Source organism: Sinohyriopsis cumingii, chromosome 15, assembly GCF_028554795.1.
Source record: "Sinohyriopsis cumingii isolate HCF-2022 chromosome 15, ASM2855479v2, whole genome shotgun sequence".
Classification (NCBI taxonomy): Eukaryota; Metazoa; Mollusca; class Bivalvia; order Unionida; family Unionidae; genus Sinohyriopsis; species Sinohyriopsis cumingii.
The window spans coordinates 86,032,303-86,051,133 of record NC_142975.1 but is presented as its reverse complement, the minus strand read 5'-3'; the positions used below and the strand labels follow the sequence as shown (position 1 = coordinate 86,051,133).

At 33.9% G+C, this 18,831-nt stretch overlaps 1 protein-coding gene across 1 annotated transcript in view; it reads left to right on the top strand.

Moving 5' to 3' along the window:
* The window catches only part of LOC149782244 (uncharacterized), a 577,549-nt gene that overhangs the window by 213,571 nt on the left and 345,147 nt on the right, over nucleotides 1–18,831 (top strand). Inside the window, exons 88-95 of the mRNA XM_089935097.1 lie at nucleotides 1,701–1,880; nucleotides 2,282–2,546; nucleotides 8,247–8,410; nucleotides 9,543–9,722; nucleotides 11,441–12,340; nucleotides 14,995–15,148; nucleotides 17,851–18,014; nucleotides 18,326–18,493. Of these exons, the coding sequence (XP_089791223.1) occupies nucleotides 1,701–1,880; nucleotides 2,282–2,546; nucleotides 8,247–8,410; nucleotides 9,543–9,722; nucleotides 11,441–12,340; nucleotides 14,995–15,148; nucleotides 17,851–18,014; nucleotides 18,326–18,493 (2,175 nt within the window). The remainder of the gene's footprint in view (nucleotides 1–1,700; nucleotides 1,881–2,281; nucleotides 2,547–8,246; nucleotides 8,411–9,542; nucleotides 9,723–11,440; nucleotides 12,341–14,994; nucleotides 15,149–17,850; nucleotides 18,015–18,325; nucleotides 18,494–18,831) is intronic.

Below are 18,831 nucleotides of genomic sequence, written 5' to 3'. Positions count from 1 at the left end.
ATGTATTCCATTGCATTTTTCTTTTTGCACCTCGTGATCAAAATAAAATATGGTTCGATATATGAGAGAGAGAGAGAACATTCAGCTATTCATTGATTTTTTTTGTTCTTTTTTTTTAACTTAATGCCCCCGTGTTGCTGAATTTGTCAAAGAGAGAAAACATTAATAAATGAAACAGTAAATGTAAACTATGGAAATACATACCATACTCCTTCAGGGTTTAAATATTCACAATAGTTATATCCATATAGTCTCCATTAGGTTAAATCCCAAAAATGACCATATTGCATGCTAATTTTCTTTGCAAGTATAATGACCTCTCCATTTCCAACAATTAAGATTTTGTTTAAAATTCATGTACTCTTCTTGTACTTAGGTGGCAATTGTTTTTGATCTTTGCTCAGCAAGATGTACTTTAAATTGGTGTCGGTTCCATCGGCAAGTTCAAAAATGTTACTGGCTGAGAAATTTACAACAGTAACCATCTGGCATTTCCTTTAACTATATGGTATGGTATTCATAATACCCATGGGTAGCCTCATTTCCTTATTGGTAGCCTCGCTAATCTGATCTGGTCTGCAGAATCTTGACCTCAAACAGGTGTTATCTTGGAATGACTGAATACAGCTGTAGCGTAATTAATTAGTATATAAATACCACTACAAAGCCATGTGATTCTTTTAATACTGTAAAAGAAAACAAAAATTAGAAGGAATTGCTTAACTAGTGGTATTAATTGATAATAGAATATGGTACTGTACTTGTACACAAGTAAAATCAGTCATCAGGTGAGTGAACAATACAGATTTACAATCGTGAAGACATCTGTCTGTCTGTATATCTCTCTCTCAGTAAGACATATGGATTATTTGATCATTATGTGCAAGAAAAAAATTGTGATGGGGACTCTGTAAACCTTTAATAAAAATTTCTTTTTTTTTACACTAAAATTAGACTTGAGGATATGGTCCTTGTATATTTTGTTTACTTTGTAATGAATTTCATTTTATCTTCCATTGTTTATCATGTAGTACTGTGTAGTTTCATTTATCTGGATAGGTTTATGCTTTGTTATATTCCAATTATTATGCTTTGCTATATCCCAATTAATATGCTTTGTTATAACCCAGTTAATATGGTTTGTTATATCCCAATTATAATGCTTTCTTATATCCCAATTATTATGCTTTGCTACATCCAAGTTATTTTGCTTTGTTATGTCCCAATTATTATGCCTTCTTATATCCCAGTTATTATGCTTTGTTATATCCCAATTAATATGTGAAGATACAAACTTATCCTTGGAATGGAGATAACCTTTCAGTTAATACTACATATGTATCCCCAGTATGGTCAGTGGTTAGACTAGGATGTGTCCATGCTATTTTTTTATATTGAAATATCTCTTAACGTATGAATTCGTTTTGTATGCATGTTTACTACTAATTTTCAATGAAAATATCTTGGGATGAGTGTAGATAAATTGAATTAGGATAAATTATATTTTTTTAATCTGTTGGTATGTCACAGTTCATTGCTCTTAAAACCCTCAAAATCTTATTAATTACATTTTTATCTTAAAGTCAGGAAGGGAAGAACTAGAGTTAGTTTCAAAATAGTTGCTGCTCAGCTTCTTCTTTCAGGATGGATCTTGAAGCATTTGTTTTCATTTTTCAAAGAAAATATTTTTTTTTCTTCAGATTTTTCATTGATGGGGTGGCTAAGTCAGTACAATCTGGATCCTAACATGGCTATTCCAGAAAAGTACCAGAACTGGCTTATGGAAGCAACTGGATTGGCCAGCTTTCTGAAATCAGATTCCTGCAGGTTTTCAGAGACTAGGTTTACCCCAGTGGATGTCAAGGGCTGGAACACAAAAGGTGGGAGATGGGAGTGGCATAGTTAATTCATAAACAGGTTAAAGTAAAAGAAACATTAAATTCTTCTAAAAAAACCTTTGATTGTTTGTTTTTTTATAAAAAAAATTTGTGAAAAGCATCATGTTGTGTGTTATGTTATCATTCTGATTTATCCTCCAATTTTATATTTAGCATGGGGACAGATGTTGTACCACACTAGCTTTGCACATTTACAGTGCCAGGCTAAATCCCCAATGTTCACAAATGCAAAGGTTTATATCTGCCAATCAATGGTTTGAGCTAGTGTTTCCATACCGTTTGTTAATATCTGGACTGTCAATAATACATATTATAGGTTGGTATAATTTTGGACCATTTAAATGTATTATAACAGAAAAATCTACCATAATTTTTTATTTCAGAATGCAATGCCACACTACAGCTGCCTGACTTAAGTGGTTACACAGCTGCCCCTCTGACCTGTCACATCACTAACATATGTACTGCATTAGAATGCTGTGTGAATGTGATGAGAATTGGAAGGACTATAGAGATATCTGCCTATTTGGATACATGTAACTTTGTCATGAAAGTGGGCATTGAGAACTACATACACAGCGTCTCTCTGTTTGACTATCAGTGGGGACAGCAGGAGAGTGTCTGGCTTCTGGGAATATTTAGACTTGAGTAAGATATCATAAAAAAAATTATTTTTGTATTACTGCTATCATTTTAGTTCTGACTCATTTAGCCTTATCAAGTGCTATTTATGCTATTAAATAAAAGTTTTCTTTAAATCGTAGACCTGAGTTGGGTATTTTCTCATATATTTCCACAAAAGACCAAATTTCTTTTGTGAATTAAACATACATTTAAATCAAATATATTGTTTTCTACACTGTAATCTTTCATTAATTCCATAAAGTGCAATATCACACTAATAAACACTGTGTGACAGTGATTGGTGAAAAACTTCAATTTAATTAGGAATCAATAGTATAGAACTTTAATTAGGAATCAGTAGTATAGAACTTTAATTAGGAATCAGTAGTATAGAACTTTAGTTAGGAATCAATAGTATAGAACTTTAATTAGGAATCAATAGTATAGAACTTTAATTAGGAATCAATGGTATAGAACTTTAGTTAGGAATCAGTAGTATAGAATATTAATTAGGAATCAATAGTATAGAATTCACATATGGTAAAACATTCCCTTACGATCTTCCCCATGTAACCACTCCCCAGTTAGAACTATGTCCAGTCATTTACTTTTTATTTCTTCACCTAATTAGGATATCTTCTCTCAGGAACAGATGATAGTTTTCACAGGGACCTTGTACTCTATATTCAAAATAATAAAGTGCTTGGTACGCACATAGTTCTCACAACCTCGAAAAATTTCTTTGAGTACAGTAAAACCTGTCTTGATCGACATTAATTATGAGTGACCCCCTGTAATTTATCTAACAATTATCAGTTTTATTATATAAATGCACTGTCATCAGTGACCACCTGCAAAACATGACCAATGGCCATGTATTTCTTGGAAAATAAATTTTGAAACAACTATGAATGATTGTTTCACAAAAACAAGCCAACCACTATTGTAGTGACAAAGTCCTGTCAATCGCCACTATGATTAACCATTGCTTTGTTTACCTTCTGGACATGGAGAATCAGGTGGTACTGGATACAGTGACTATGTCTATACTATGCCTGTCCTAAGTAAAAACCTGTCAACTTGTACGAGTTACCTGTAATTTGTATTTTAAATAAACATTTTCGTCAGTGTTTGGCCGTACAACTGTTTTGCATGTTTTTTTCATTAAAAAAATGTACGTTTTTGCTTTTAATTTTTTGGGGTTAATTCTGGGATTTTGGACATAATTGTTTTTTAAAATCAAGCATAATCCAGAATCTTTTTTAGCTATGTGCAAGCAACGTGGCAATAAATCTAATTTGCTTTGGAAAATTAACGTTAGGTCTGGATATCAAAATGGGTCTTTTTTGTGAATCTGGCATCATTTTAATTTTAGCACACTTTTTATGGTGAGTAAAGGCATGATGGCATATTTAAATTGTATTTTTTCCTTTTATTCTTCTAAACATACGCTCTATACAGTCATGCATTTTTAGAAAGAACAATGATGTAACCATTTTGTAAGATATTTTGGAAAATTGCAACTGATGCGTATTGCCTGAAATTATGTTTTGAATTAAGATATGTAATCCAAACAGGAGGATCCATTGCCAGCATGCTAGAAGTAGTACAGATACTAAGTGACATCATTCTCATGGTTCGAAAATGTGTTACATAGCAAATGTACATCAACGTTTTGACTTAAATCAGTAATCCATATAGCAAATTGACAACTTTTCAGATGCCCAATTTAAATAGAACTGATCACCAGCTTATGAGGTATAAACTTCTGGACTGCTACTTTGGTCATTTTTTATATTTTTTAGATTTCAATTTTTGGACAGCTCCTGGTATAATATCTTAGGGTTTATGGGGGAAAAAATTTTAATAATGAGACCATGATATCTCAGCAAGTTAATATTACACATTCAAAATTCGTTTTTCAAAATACCTTGCACATATCTTTTTTATGCTAGTAGCTAGTAGCGACACATTCATTTTTGAGCTGCTCCACACCTGGATCATGAAGCACTTAGAGATGAGTTTGAGGATTATTGCGTGCTGCTTGATGAGTGTGTGCCTGTATTAACAGACGATCGCCATAAAAGGAGCTTTTGTAGCTACTGTCAGGATATTATCAGCCAGACAATTAGTAAGGGTGGCATCTGCTTCCGAAATCTGAAATTAGTTATTCTGAAACTACTTACCTTGCCACAGAAGAATGTAGACTGATGAAAAACAAATACATATATTGTAGGAAGTCCCTGAATGCAGACACACTAACATCAGTTTTTCAGTTTAAAATAATCATTGACACCTGCTGCATAGACTTCAAAACCCCTGATTACATTTTTAAAAGTGCAGAGGATGCATGTGTTGTGTATAACAATGTGTGTGTGTTACAACACACTCGAAATGACAAGAATGAAATAAAATAAAGTTTCAGAGATGTCAATAATTATGTAAATGTGTGTAAAATTAGTTTGTGCATGGCATTTGTTTTAAAAATTTTGATCTTATATGATGTATGAATACATTATTTTGTGTAAAGTTTTTTTGGTCTTTGTAAGGTTTTTATTGGTCTGGTGTACAAGTTTTCATCTCGGGGTTGACACATATGCTTGAGTCACATGAGGACACTTGTTCAGGAGAACACTTTGCAGTTATTAGCTGAGGGGAATTTTTGTCCCACTATTTATCAAATCTTTCTAGTACAGCAGGCTTTGAATTTACAGGGAGATTTTTCAGAAGATTAGTAATAGCAAGTCCTCCCACATGCCTGATACTAATATCACTGACTTATTCTACTGATCATAATAGCTACCTGCCACAGTTTCATTGCTGACCAGCCATCTGACTAGCTACACACTCCATGTAGTGAAAGGAAGTCAGCTGTATTGATGAGCTGCGTTGCATACCAGTCAACTTTCCTGTTGTACACAGGATGGTATGGAGACTAATATAACCAGTCAGTTTGTTTTGCCTTTTAACTGACATTCCAGCCAGCCAGCTACCCACCAACCAGTCAATCCAGTCATACATTGTCATTTGCCTGACAGACAGTCCAGCTTTCAGATAAAAACCAGGATCCAGGAAATGTAGTAGATAAGGCCTACTTTTCTGAAAGTCATTCACCAGTAACTTGTCGTAATGGTACCACACACCATACATGTACAATTACCAGTACCTTGTTGTACTGGTACTGCACACCACTGCTGAGCCTTAATGAGAATATTGTGGCAGTAAATATGCGAACCCTAGCAGTGTTTGAAGGTATATTATAGTGTGTTTGATGCGATCTAGACCTACCAACCCTTATGATTTTGCTCTAAGTATTATGGACTTAGCGGATGATAGCAAGAACACATAAATATTATTATTATGGTCAATTCTTGATATTGGCTTGTTATTATTTCAGTCTGGCTCTGGGTTTTCATTGTAGACTTCATGCATGGATTGGGTTTTGATATTAAGCTAAGTGGATTATGTCTGAATTCCAGACATTGGTACCATATATATATGTTTGAATATACCTATGTTGTTCATGCAAAATTCCCATCTAATCCAGATTTTGCTTTTACATTTTATAATGTCATCATGTGAAAATGTTGTCACAACAAGAAAGCATTGATTCTCAGAAGTTGTACCCAGTTGTTAGATATTTTGATCACACAAAGGAGGTTGTAACTAAGGCTCTTTTGTCAATTTTAGCATGTTGTAACTAAGGCTCTTTTGTCAGTTTCATCATATTGTAACTAAGGCTCTTTTGTCAATTTGTTTTGTTTGGTGCTTTATGGCACATCAACACAAGTAGGTTATTTGATGCTGAGGCAATTGGAGTAAAGTGCCTTGCCCAAGAACACACCTTGGTAGCTGACCCAGACAGTTCTGATGATTCAAATCTGTACCCTTTTTGATTGCGAGTTGGGCTTGCTAACAACTGAGCCACTGCAGCTCCATTCCCAGCATGTAGTGGAGCCATTAATGGGAAAAAATATTTTCACATTGTTAGATAATGGTTTGAAATAGAAAAAATGTAAGCTGGAATAACTTTTACATCTGAATCAGACAATGCTTCAATGATGACAGTCCCAATAAAGACGTGTTTTGACATCCTAGAGTGAATCTCACATGTTCAAACCTTTTGATATATTTAGGAGCTATAAATGGGTCTGGCAAACTGCCAGTGAGTTTTGACAACTTGTTAGTGGACATATATGGTTCAGATAAAAGTACAATACAGTATTACCTCGAACATTCATGAGGTTAGGTTCCAGAACCAGTTGCGGATCAGGAGGAATCGCGAATGTTTGGTACGAGTCACTAAAAATACTAAGAAATGCTTATTTCTAGGGTTTAAACCCTAAATGTGACCCAAATCATGCTCCCAAAGCACTTTAATTTCATTTAAAAGTTAGCTTAATACATTACCCTTAAAAAGATAAATAAATGGTTGACGTAAAAATAGAGTACAGTATCACCTAATGGGTATTTGCCACACTAGAGCATTTGTTGTTGTGGGGTTTAACGCCATTTTTCAGCACACGATAGGCTATACATGGCAGCCAGTATTAATGGTGGAGGAAGAACCCGGAAAACCCCGGAAAGAACCACCGACCCACGAGAAGCTACTGGCAAGCTTTCTCACATGCCCACATTGGCTGAATCTTACACTCGAACCGCCGCAGACAGAGGTGAGATGGCAGTGATCCGTAACGAAGAGCGCCTTAGACCACTCGGCCACTCGGGGCCCCCACTAGAGCATTTACAGTATGATACGTGTATACATGTACTAATATTACCCCTATACTAATTCATTGGCTGCCGTTTTCTTTTGCACTCACAGTAAGGTAAAACCAAGTAACGAATGGGACTGTAAACTTAATGACTGACGTTTTCTTTGTCATTGTCAGGAAGGTAAACTAGGTAAACTTCATATGTCACAGAAGTCATATAATGAAGGTACAATTCAATAAAATAAAGAAAACATGTACGTAGAGGGTACCAATGAAAATTTCGCAAATCTGTGAATTCGCGAATTAGGAAATGCGAATGCACGAGGTATTACTATAGACAGATGGAACTGAAAGGTCTTCACTAACTTGTTGGAAAAGAGAAGAACATATTTATTGAAGCATTGTGTAAAAAGATGGTTGACACTTTGTGAGGGCATAAAGAGGCTGCTGGAATAGTGTCAACATTTGCAGATATAAACAAAACAAAAAAAAACAATGCTTGAGGCCAAAAGGTCTGAAATGAAAAGTAGTTGGTCAGAGAAGAAGTCAAACTGTGACATCATCTTTTCCTAAAGCAGCCAATCCTAATATCTGTTTTCATAACAATGTGATAAGGAATGTATTTATAGAGAAAGTAAAATTTGTATTATGTTTCTCTGAGAATACTTACTCTATGACTATTAATGACCCCTCCATGTGAGCATCCTTGTTCATATTTTACTCGAGCTTAAAATGGTAAACATCTGGTATACTGTTAGCCACCCAGTATTAAAAAGGGGAGGTAATTTCTTTTTCCTGTGTCTGTGTTTTATGTACATGTTAAAGACAATACTATTTTTCATGTTTACAGGAAAGCATGATCTCTCAGATAGTAGAGTTTGTTAATGTGATGGGTAAGTGTTTTCTGAGAAACATAATTTACTGAAAGATACACTACTCCATATTTGGTAATGGCGAAAGAAATATGTATTCTTGCATCCAAATCAGGTTTTTAATTTTTTTTTTACAGTTACCGGATCTACAACTTTGATGCTCAGAAGATCTTTGTTGCCAACATGTCCCTGAGCATTTGTTACGAGAGTTCTGCATCCTGTGCCATACGTATCCCCATTCTACTGAACACACAGCTGCAAAAAGTACAATGTGACTGGAGCTTTGGATTTACAAACCCAAGTGAGTTATTTTTCTTTAATTTCAAATACACTTTGGATTTACAAGCCCAAGTGAGTTTTCTTTCTTTAATTTCAAATACACTTTGGATTTACAAACCCAGATGAGTTATATCTCTTTAATTTCAAATACACTTTGGATTTATAAACCTAAGTGAGTTATCTTTCTTTAATTCCAAATACACTTGCTATCACATCATTGACAATGTATCAGAAGTCTCTCAGAATGATTATATGTCTCAAAATTATTATGTCTCTCAAAATGATTATATGTCTCTCAAAATTATTATTTGTCTCAGAAGATAAGACCATCCCTGATTTTTAGATAATGTTGGCATATTTTAATTTAGTAAAGCCTTATCCAGTGATAAACCTATCCCATGCTTTTCATTTACACTATCATCCCTCTGGAAAAAAACACTATTATGGGTCTCAAGTGTTTGATATTTTGTAACAAAACACATTTACATTGGTTAATAATTTGCAAAATTTTAAGAATGATGGAATTAGTAATAAAAAATTTGTATGTTGGATGAAGTTTTTGGTGCCATTCAATGAAATAAAAGGTGAAATTAAAATTGTCTCTTATTTCAAGATCTGCAGAATGCCTAAATGTGTGTATCATTTAAAAATATGCATAGTAATATACACATTTAGGCATTTTGTGGATCCACAGACCAAAAGGTCTGAAATGAAAAGTATATGCATATTTTATGCATATTTAAAAGATACACAAAATGACTAAATATGTGTATTACTATGCATATTTAAAAGATCCACAAAATGCCTAAATGTGTATATTACTATGCAACTGCCTAAATGTGTGTATTACTATGCATATTTAAAAGATCCACAGAATCTCAAAATGTCGGTATTACTATGCACATTTAAAAGATCCACAAAATCTCTAACTGTGTGTATTACTATGCATATTTAAAAGATCCACAAAATCTCTAAATGTTTTTTTTATATTAATATGCATAATTATAAGATCAGATTCCACAGAATGTCTAAATGTATGTATTATATTAATATTCATACATGTATTTATAACATTTTCATATATATAGTTTTTTTTAATTATAGATCTATTTAAGTATATGCATATATGATCCATGCATCTTGAAAAATTACAGCTTTCTCCATCAAGAATTGGTATGCCAGTTTAGGACAAGCTGTTGGTAGCAGTCTTGGTGAACAGTATCTGAAATTATTACTTGAAGATATTGGTATATCACGCTACCTACTGGACAGCCTGAACTCCTGTAACCGTACTCAGAACAAATACAGCAGCAGTGTGAATGGCTGGACAAATGGTGAGGATAAAGAATATTTACTTTATTAGATATGATGCAGTAATTCATTATCATACATTTGGATGAAGCTCTCCGGTGGCCTAGTGGTTAGAGCGTCCACCTTGGATGTGGGAGGTTGTGGGTTCAATTCCTGGCCAAGTCGTACCAGAGACTTAACAAAAATGGTACTAACAGGGACATGATGCTACATGTCTGCGGCATGATGCCCCAGTGCTAGACATCACTATAAACTGCCACACTGCAGACATCGTAGCAATATGACTGAAAAATTGTTAAAGCTACGTTAAAAATCCAAATCACACACACACATACATTTGGATGATTTACAGCAGTGATACAATTTAACCAAAAGTGGACAAAAAAAATAGACTACTGAATACAAATAGTAACATTGAATAATACAATAAAGAATGCAAAAAGAGACACTTCCAAAAAAACAAGAACATAGATTTGTCATTCAGTTTTGTTGCCATATTCATACATGTCAACCATTACACTTTTGGCATAATCATTATGCTTTTTTGTCAAATTACATCTTACACATGACTATATATGGATTTCTATTTTTTTTGATCCATTAAAAAGTTAAATGTAAAGCAATAAAAAGTTGTCATTTTTATTATCATCTCTTTAATTCCAATAAAATAAACCTGAGAATATTCTTAAAAAAGGGACTGTTGCATAAGAATAGCATAAGAGTACTACAGAAGATGTCTTAGACATTCATTTAGTTTCCTTATTTTCTATTTATAGCAACTGTATATGACAAATTTCCAAGAAAAGCTATGGCTTTCTTCAGTGTCAAACTTTGTCTCACAGATTCATTTTATTGATAAGATATTTCAGTAGAGGACCAGCCTATACTTTTAAAGAAAATTGCACCAGATGTTAAGGGAAACAGGCTTTAATAATATGACATGTGGATGTTATTATACTAAAAATGTTAGAGCAGATGGACTTTTGAAACTTAAAAGCATGTCAGATAAAAAAAGGACAAAACAACACCTCTGTACAAACTTTGAAAGAATAATATGAGAGTAATGTAAAACAGCACTTGGATTGAACACCAGATCATCATGCTTATGGCAGAAAATTCATGAATTCACAATCAGTTTGCAAAAGTTACACATGTAGTTTAGTTAGTGAGCACTGAATATAAATAATTTGCCAGTATATTTTGTGCTTGTGTTCTGGTTCTAATACACATGGATTTTGCCTATTTGTGAAAAGAATTTTGACAGGCTGCAGAACCAGGTTAGTCACAAACATTAATGTACAATTTTCATACAGTGTACTGTAATTATGGCATGTAATATATAGATTACACTTTTAATGCCCAAATTACATTTTTTGCCACTTACATTAGCTAAATTTATGCTTGTACCTCATGGGGGGTTGACCTGTATGCATATTTGTCAAAGATATAATTCGCATCATGTAAATATCAGTTATAGTAACAAACTGGAGTTACCTAATCTGAACAAAATTAATTAAAAGCATAGGGAATTCAATCCTAATTAAATAATTATAAGTATAGTAGGGTATTTGACGAATACATTTTGTAAGATGAAAATGAGACATATATAATCTGGATGAATGAAGTTTAGCAAGAATTTAAATAATTTAATTACTGCTTGACAGTTATTGCTCAGTTGAAATATATATTGATATTTACAACTTTACACCATTAATTTTACACTCCATGAAGCACCTTAAAGACAACTTTACACCATTAATTTTACACTCCATGAAGCACCTTAAAGACAAGTTTACACCATTTTACACTTTTAACTCCATGAAGCAACTTAGAGACAACTCTACACCATTAATTTTATACTCGATGAAGCACCTTAAAGACAACTTTACACCATTAATTTTACACTCCATGAAGCACCTTGAAGACAACTTTACACCATTTTACACTTTTAACTCCATGAAGCACCTTAAAGACAACTTTACAGCATTACCTTTACACTCCATGAAGCACCTTAAAGACAACTTTACACCATCACTTTTACACTCCATGATGCAACTTAAAGACAACTCTACACCATTAATTTTACACTCCATGAAGCACCTTGGAGACAACTTTACACCATTTTACACTTTTAACTCCATGAAGCACCTTAAAGACAACTTTACACCATTACCTTTACATTCCATGAAGCACCTTAAAGACAACTTTACACCATTACCTTTACACTCCATGAAGCACTTTAGAGACAACTTTATACCACTACCTTTACACTCCATGAAGCACCTTAGAGACAACTTTGCACCATTACCTTTACACCCCATGAAGTACCTTAAGGACAGCTTTACACCATTACCTTTACACTCCATGAAGTACCTTAAGGACAGCTTTACACCATTACGTTTACACTGTATGAAGTACCTTAGAGACAACTTTACACCATTACCTTTACACTCCATGAAGTACCTTAGAGACAACTTTACACCATTACCTTTACACTCCATGAAGTACCTTAAGGACAGCTTTACACCATTACTTTTACACTCCATGAAGCACTTTAGAGACAACTTTACACCACTACCTTTACAATCCATGAAGCACCTTAGAGACAACTTTACACCATTACCTTTACACTCCATGAAGCGTCTTTAGAGACAACCTTGTACCATTACCTTTACACTCCATGAAGCACTTTAAAGACAAGTTTACACCATTATCTTTACACTCCATGAAGCACTTTAGAGACAACCTTGCACCATTACCTTTACACTCCATGAAGCACTTTAAAGACAAGTTTACACCATTATCTTTACAGTCCATGAAGCACCTTAGAGGCAACTTTATTACCTTTACATGTATGCATATTTGTCGTAGATATAATTCACATCATGTAAATATCAGTTATTGTAACACACTGGAGTTACCTAATCTGAACAAAATTAATTAAAAGCATAGGGAATTCAATCCTAATTAAATAATTATAATTGTAGTAGGGTATTTGATGAATACATTTTGTAAGATGAAAATGAGACATATATAATCTGGATGAATGTAGTTTAGCAAGAAAACAAATAATTTAATTACTGCTTGATAGCTATTGCTGAATGAAATATATATAGATATTTAAAACTCTACACCATTACTTTTACATTCCATGAAACACCTTAGAGACAACTTTACACCATTAATTTTACACTCCATGAAGCACCTTAAGCACAACTTTACACCATTTCTTTTACACTCCATGAAGTACCTTAGAGACAACGTTACACCAGTACCTTTACATTCCATGAAGCACATTAGAGACAACTTTACACCATTACTTTTAACTCCATGAAGCACCTTAGAGACAACTTTACACCATTTCTTTTCCACTCCATGAAGCAACTTAAAGACAACTTTACACCATTACCTTTACACTCTATAAAGCACCTTGGAGACAACTTTACACCATTACATGTACACTCCATGAAGCACCCTTGAGACAACTTTACATCACTATCTTGTTTACACTCCATGAAGCACCTTAGAGACAACTTTACACCCTTACCTTTACACTCCATGAAGCACCTTAGAGACAACTTTGCACCATTTCTTTTACACTCCATGAAGCACCTTAGAGACAACTTTACACTATTACCTTTACACTCCATGACGCAACTTAAGGACAACTTTACACTATTACCTTTACACTCCATGATGCAACTTAGAGACAGTGTTACACGACTACCTTTACACTCCATGAAGCACATTAGAGACAACTTTACACCGTTACTTTTAACTCCATGAAGCACCTTAAAGACAACTTTACACCATTACCTTTACACTCTATAAAGCACCATGGAGACAACTTTACACCATTACTTGTACACTCCATGAAGTACCCTTGAGACAACTTTACATCACTATCTTGTTTACACTCCATGAAGCACCTTAGAGACAACTTTACACCATTACCTTTACACTCCATGAAGCACCTTAGAGACAACTTTACACCATTTCTTTTACACTCCATGAAGCACCTTAGAGACAACTTTACACTATTACCTTTACACTCCATGACGCAACTTAAGGACAACTTTACACCATTACCTTTACACTCCATGAAGCACCTTAGAGACAACTTTACACCATTTCTTTTACACTCCATGAAGCACCTTAGAGACAACTTTACACTATTACCTTTACACTCCATGACGCAACTTAAGGACAACTTTACACCATTACCTTTACACCCCATGAAGCACCTTAGAGACAACTTTACACCATTACCTTTACACTCCATGAAGCACCTTAGAGACAACTTTACACCATTTCTTTTACACTCCATGAAGCACCTTAGAGACAACTTTACACTATTACTTTTACACTCCATGATGCAACTTAAGGACAACTTTACACCATTAATTTTACACTCCATGAAGCACCTTTGAGACAACTTTACACTATTACCTTTACATTCCATGAAGCACCTTGGTTACAACTTCACACCATTACTTTTACACTCCATGAAGCACCTTAAAGACAACTTTACATCACTACCTTGTTTACACTCCAGGAAGCACCTTAAAGACAACTTTACACCATTACTTTTACACTCTATGAAGTACCTTAGAGACAATTTTACACACCTTTACACTCCATGAAGCACCCTGGTTACAACTTCACACCATTACTTTTACACTCCATGAAGCACCTTAAAGACAACTTTACATCACTATCTTGTTTACACTCCATGAAGCACCTTAGAGACAACTTTACACCATTACGTTTACACTGTATGAAGTACCTTAGAGACAACTTTGCACCATTACTTTTACATTCCATGAAGCACCTTAGAGACAACTTTACACCATTACCTTTACACTCCATGAAGCACCTTAAAGACAACTTTACACCATTACTTTTACACTCCATGAAGCACCTTAGAGACAACTTTACACCACTACAACAAAGTACTCAGAATGGTAAACTGTTTTGTTTTTGGCACACTATTGGCTCTCCCATGGTGAAGAAATGGAAACTGAATTCCTTCCCTGATGACACACTGTGGCAGCCAACCTGTGCTGATATACAGTTGAGCTGCATGACTTCTGAACATGGATATACTAAAAGCATGTCAAATTGTAAAAGTCTATCAAGATTGTACTAAATAATTTCACAATAACTTGTATTGTACTTTTCCAGGATGCAGCCTAGATTCTGCAATTACAAATAATGCCCAGCTTAGTGCAAGCAACAGTGTGTGTAGCATCCCCAGTTTCTGTACAGGAGTTGAATGTTGTACTACTGTTCCAGAGCTGTTTGTCAACCTCTATACAAAGGTGTTTATTGATGCTTGTAACAAGGTTATGTCTGTTGCCATAGAGAAAATGACATTTAAGATCTCCCTGTTGGATTATCAGTGGGGCAAACAGGAGGAAGTGTCCCTACAAGGGGTAGTCAGAATGAGGTAAGTTGTTTTGCAAAATTAAAATTAGCAAATGTTACTCTTGAGTGACCAAGTTGTCTAAAGGACTCGCCTTTACAGATCACTGCTATCTCAGTGTCCATGTGGGTTCGAGTATTGTGCTTGGTCAAAATTTGTATGTTAAAAAGATTGCCTATAGCTTCCCTTGGATTGGTGGCTCTAACCAGGGTTTTCCTCAGTTCTTCCTCCACCAGCTTTACCATGCAGAGAAATGCATTAAGCCCTCAATGTCAACAGCCATAACAAAAAAGAAATGTTACTGATTCAACATAACACCAAATGCTGAATCAGCAAAATTGATGAAAATTTATTAACATTCATTGTTAAGTGGCAACAACAGTTGGCAGTAAGTTTTGTTTATGAATTATTTTATTAAAACAGCTGCTGTTTATTTCATTCTAGTGGTTGTTTAAGGGAAGAGAATGCTGTGGACCAAGTTTCATTAAACATCTCAAAATTTCCTCTTCATATTGAGATTTTGAATATCATTATTTTATTAGTAATTATAGGTTACTGCATTTGTATGGGAAAATATGAGTTTTTTTCAGATTAATACTGCATGACCTTTGGGAGTGCATTATTCATCCAAGAAAGTGAGTTCATATTTTCCCTTAATAATAGTAACTTTTTTATCTTATACTCATTTTCTTATTCTCCTAAGGCCTAATCATAGTAAAATACGATACAAGAATCAAAGTAATTGAATATGTACTGTCTTCTAAAAAAAAATACACAACTGTAGATTCTTGAATATACAATAACATTATTACTTCATTACTGCATCTCTCACATTTGTTGTGGACGTTGCAAATATCATGTTCATTCATTTGCTTCTTTGATAGTTTCATTTCTGACTCTGTACACTCATCCACATTGTTCACTTTATCATATCTCCTTTCAAGCAGATGAAACAGCTGCTGTAGTTCATCCAAATCTAAGAAACTAAAACCTAAAGCATCTGCTATATGAGCGTGCATGGTTTGTCTACAGATTAGTTCCTAATACACTATGCTATTTTTAGGCAAATATGTCGTGCATATTTGTGCAATAACAAGGTGTTCAATATCATAAAATATTTCATGATTCTGACAATGTAAAGTTAATGAAACAAAAGGAGTGTATAACAAAAATTATTTTTTTCACAGAACATTTTACTGGCACCAAGGATTATAATACAGTTAGAAATTATTAAATTTTCCTGGAAATAGTCTTGCCTTATATATAACATTTTGAGGAATTTCATAAATTTTGAAAGTGTTGGACTTTTTTTCTAGAATAAAATCATTTAGATTTATTTAATTTCTACCTCTGACAAAATTTTGATAATCCAAATAATCTAAAGTTTTAAAGCAAGATAAAGTGGAATTGCAATTTGTAGACTTGGTCTATGAATTTTAGTAAGATAGGGACTTATAATTATTAATGGTTATGATTGATACTGATTTGGTTTCTCTTGAATACATCACTTACTCAGAATTATGTGACTTACCCAAATAACTGTATCTTTCTGCAATCCTTAGTTTCAGAACTCTAACATTATAAGGTGCTTCTTTATAACATTGTTCCATTTATATGGTTGGTATGGATTGTACTTCACGAAAGTAGTTGAATAATTAAATGTATTAATTACTTCATTTTTTGGTGCTCTTATTACAATGCAGTATACTTTGTGACTCCCATGGATAGCATTACATCTCTCCCTCATTATAACATGGTAGTGATGGTCCTTAACTGCTGACCACATTATGTACTGAACAGCAGCATAGCAAAAATGATAGCAAATTTTGAGTGTACTTGTTTGTGTATGTAAGTGGGTGGGTGGGGGTAAACAAAACACCAGTCAAATGCATAGTAATAATGTTAGTTTTTGTTTAATTTTTTTTTCACTAAATGGTATTTATACATTTAATTATGCACAATTACACCAAGCATTAGATTGCTTTCTTTCAACCCATATTGTTGCACATATGATTAAAAACAATGGTGTAAACTCCTCATTTTAATAAATATATATGCCAGTTGTAATTTCTGTTTACAGCTGCATCAAGTTTAAAGTGATTTAAAATGTTGTAATCACTTGCAAAAAAATGATTAAATTTAGGTTGTTCTCTAGGCCACTGCAGCCTGAATTTAAAGCTTCATTTCATTTTAAGTAAGAGATGAAAATTACATATTTTACCACTATTATTTTGTGATTTTACGTGGGTTATTTTTAGACCAGGATCTATTTTTGAAGTAGAGTCTATGTGATTTCTCAGTTGCATAATTTTCAAGGGCTCAATATCCTGGCTTTCTATCCATAATAATCCTTGAATGCACACATATCCTCAGAAACAGCATGCTAGTACTCCTTGTCACTGTCAGTAGTAGATCCTGCTTCTTGTTGGTCGGGATCTAAATGTTCTGTTTTGGTGCCTAGGAAGAACTGGACAGTGTCAGAGTTTTACATTAAACAGTGGGGCAGTCCTAAGATCCAGTGCTGAACATCATTAAATTAGTTAAAAGCACAGCTTTAGCCTTTTTAACATCATATTATTTATGAATCACATGGAGATAGTTATAATGAGTACATTTTTTGCATACATACATACATACATACATACATGTAATGAAATCCAAAATAATGGTTGGTGTGATATGCCAATTCTATAAATGCATTTCTTGTTTAAATTTATTAATTCCAGCTTCAGCATTTCGGATCTGCCCAGTGCTCAGGTGTACATCATTAATTTGAACCTGAAAATTTGTCTGTCTGCCATGGAGAGCTGTACGTACACAACCACGATTTTCCAGAACACACGACTGCCCAAGCCTCTTTGTAACTGGAGCTCTGGATTCACACAACCAGGTAAATTCCTTGACAATTTCAATATTGTAGATCAGACATTTTTTAAAAACAATTATAATATTTTCATCAATTCAGGTAGTCAAGGGAGTTAGTGTAAGGTTGTCTTTAAAGACATGCTGCTTATATACTTATTCATATACATGAATAGATTTTGTCAGCTCCTCCCCATCCCCTCAAAAATGAAAATTCATGATAGTTCAAGAGTACTAGTCAGGCAGAGCAAACTGCAAACATTCCTTTTATTATGGCTTAATATAATTAAACATAAGAGTTTTTGTAAATAGATTAAACCTTCTCTTAACTTTTATCAGGTTTTTCACTGGCTGCCTGGAAAGTTTCTCAAGGTTTGACAACTCTATCTGTCCTGAATGTGGCCCAGTTGATGGAGACTCTTGGGATTGCAGCCTATTTGTTGGACACATCTTGTTCCTTCACAAGTGAACCATTCAGCCTTGCTACAGCAGGACAGATTTATACAGGTAAAACAAATAACTTGTTTAGATAAGAGATAAAAGGAAAAATTATCCTGAGGATAGACTTAATACTGTGAAAGTTGGAAGCTATATGTTTTTGTAAAGCAAAATTATAAAAATTTATTTTGTTAGCCTTTGTGATCAAAACATGGAATTATGATAGACTTCCTGTCTCTAGTATGAAATAAGCAAAAATGTGTGAATATATTGACAACAGTATGATTATATTTGACATTATTTATCAGAAATATTTGATAAGGAGCACACAAATACCCAACCAAAATGCTGATTGCATCTGTGAAACATGAAATTTTCAAAACACTCATCTGACAGCCTGCATCTTT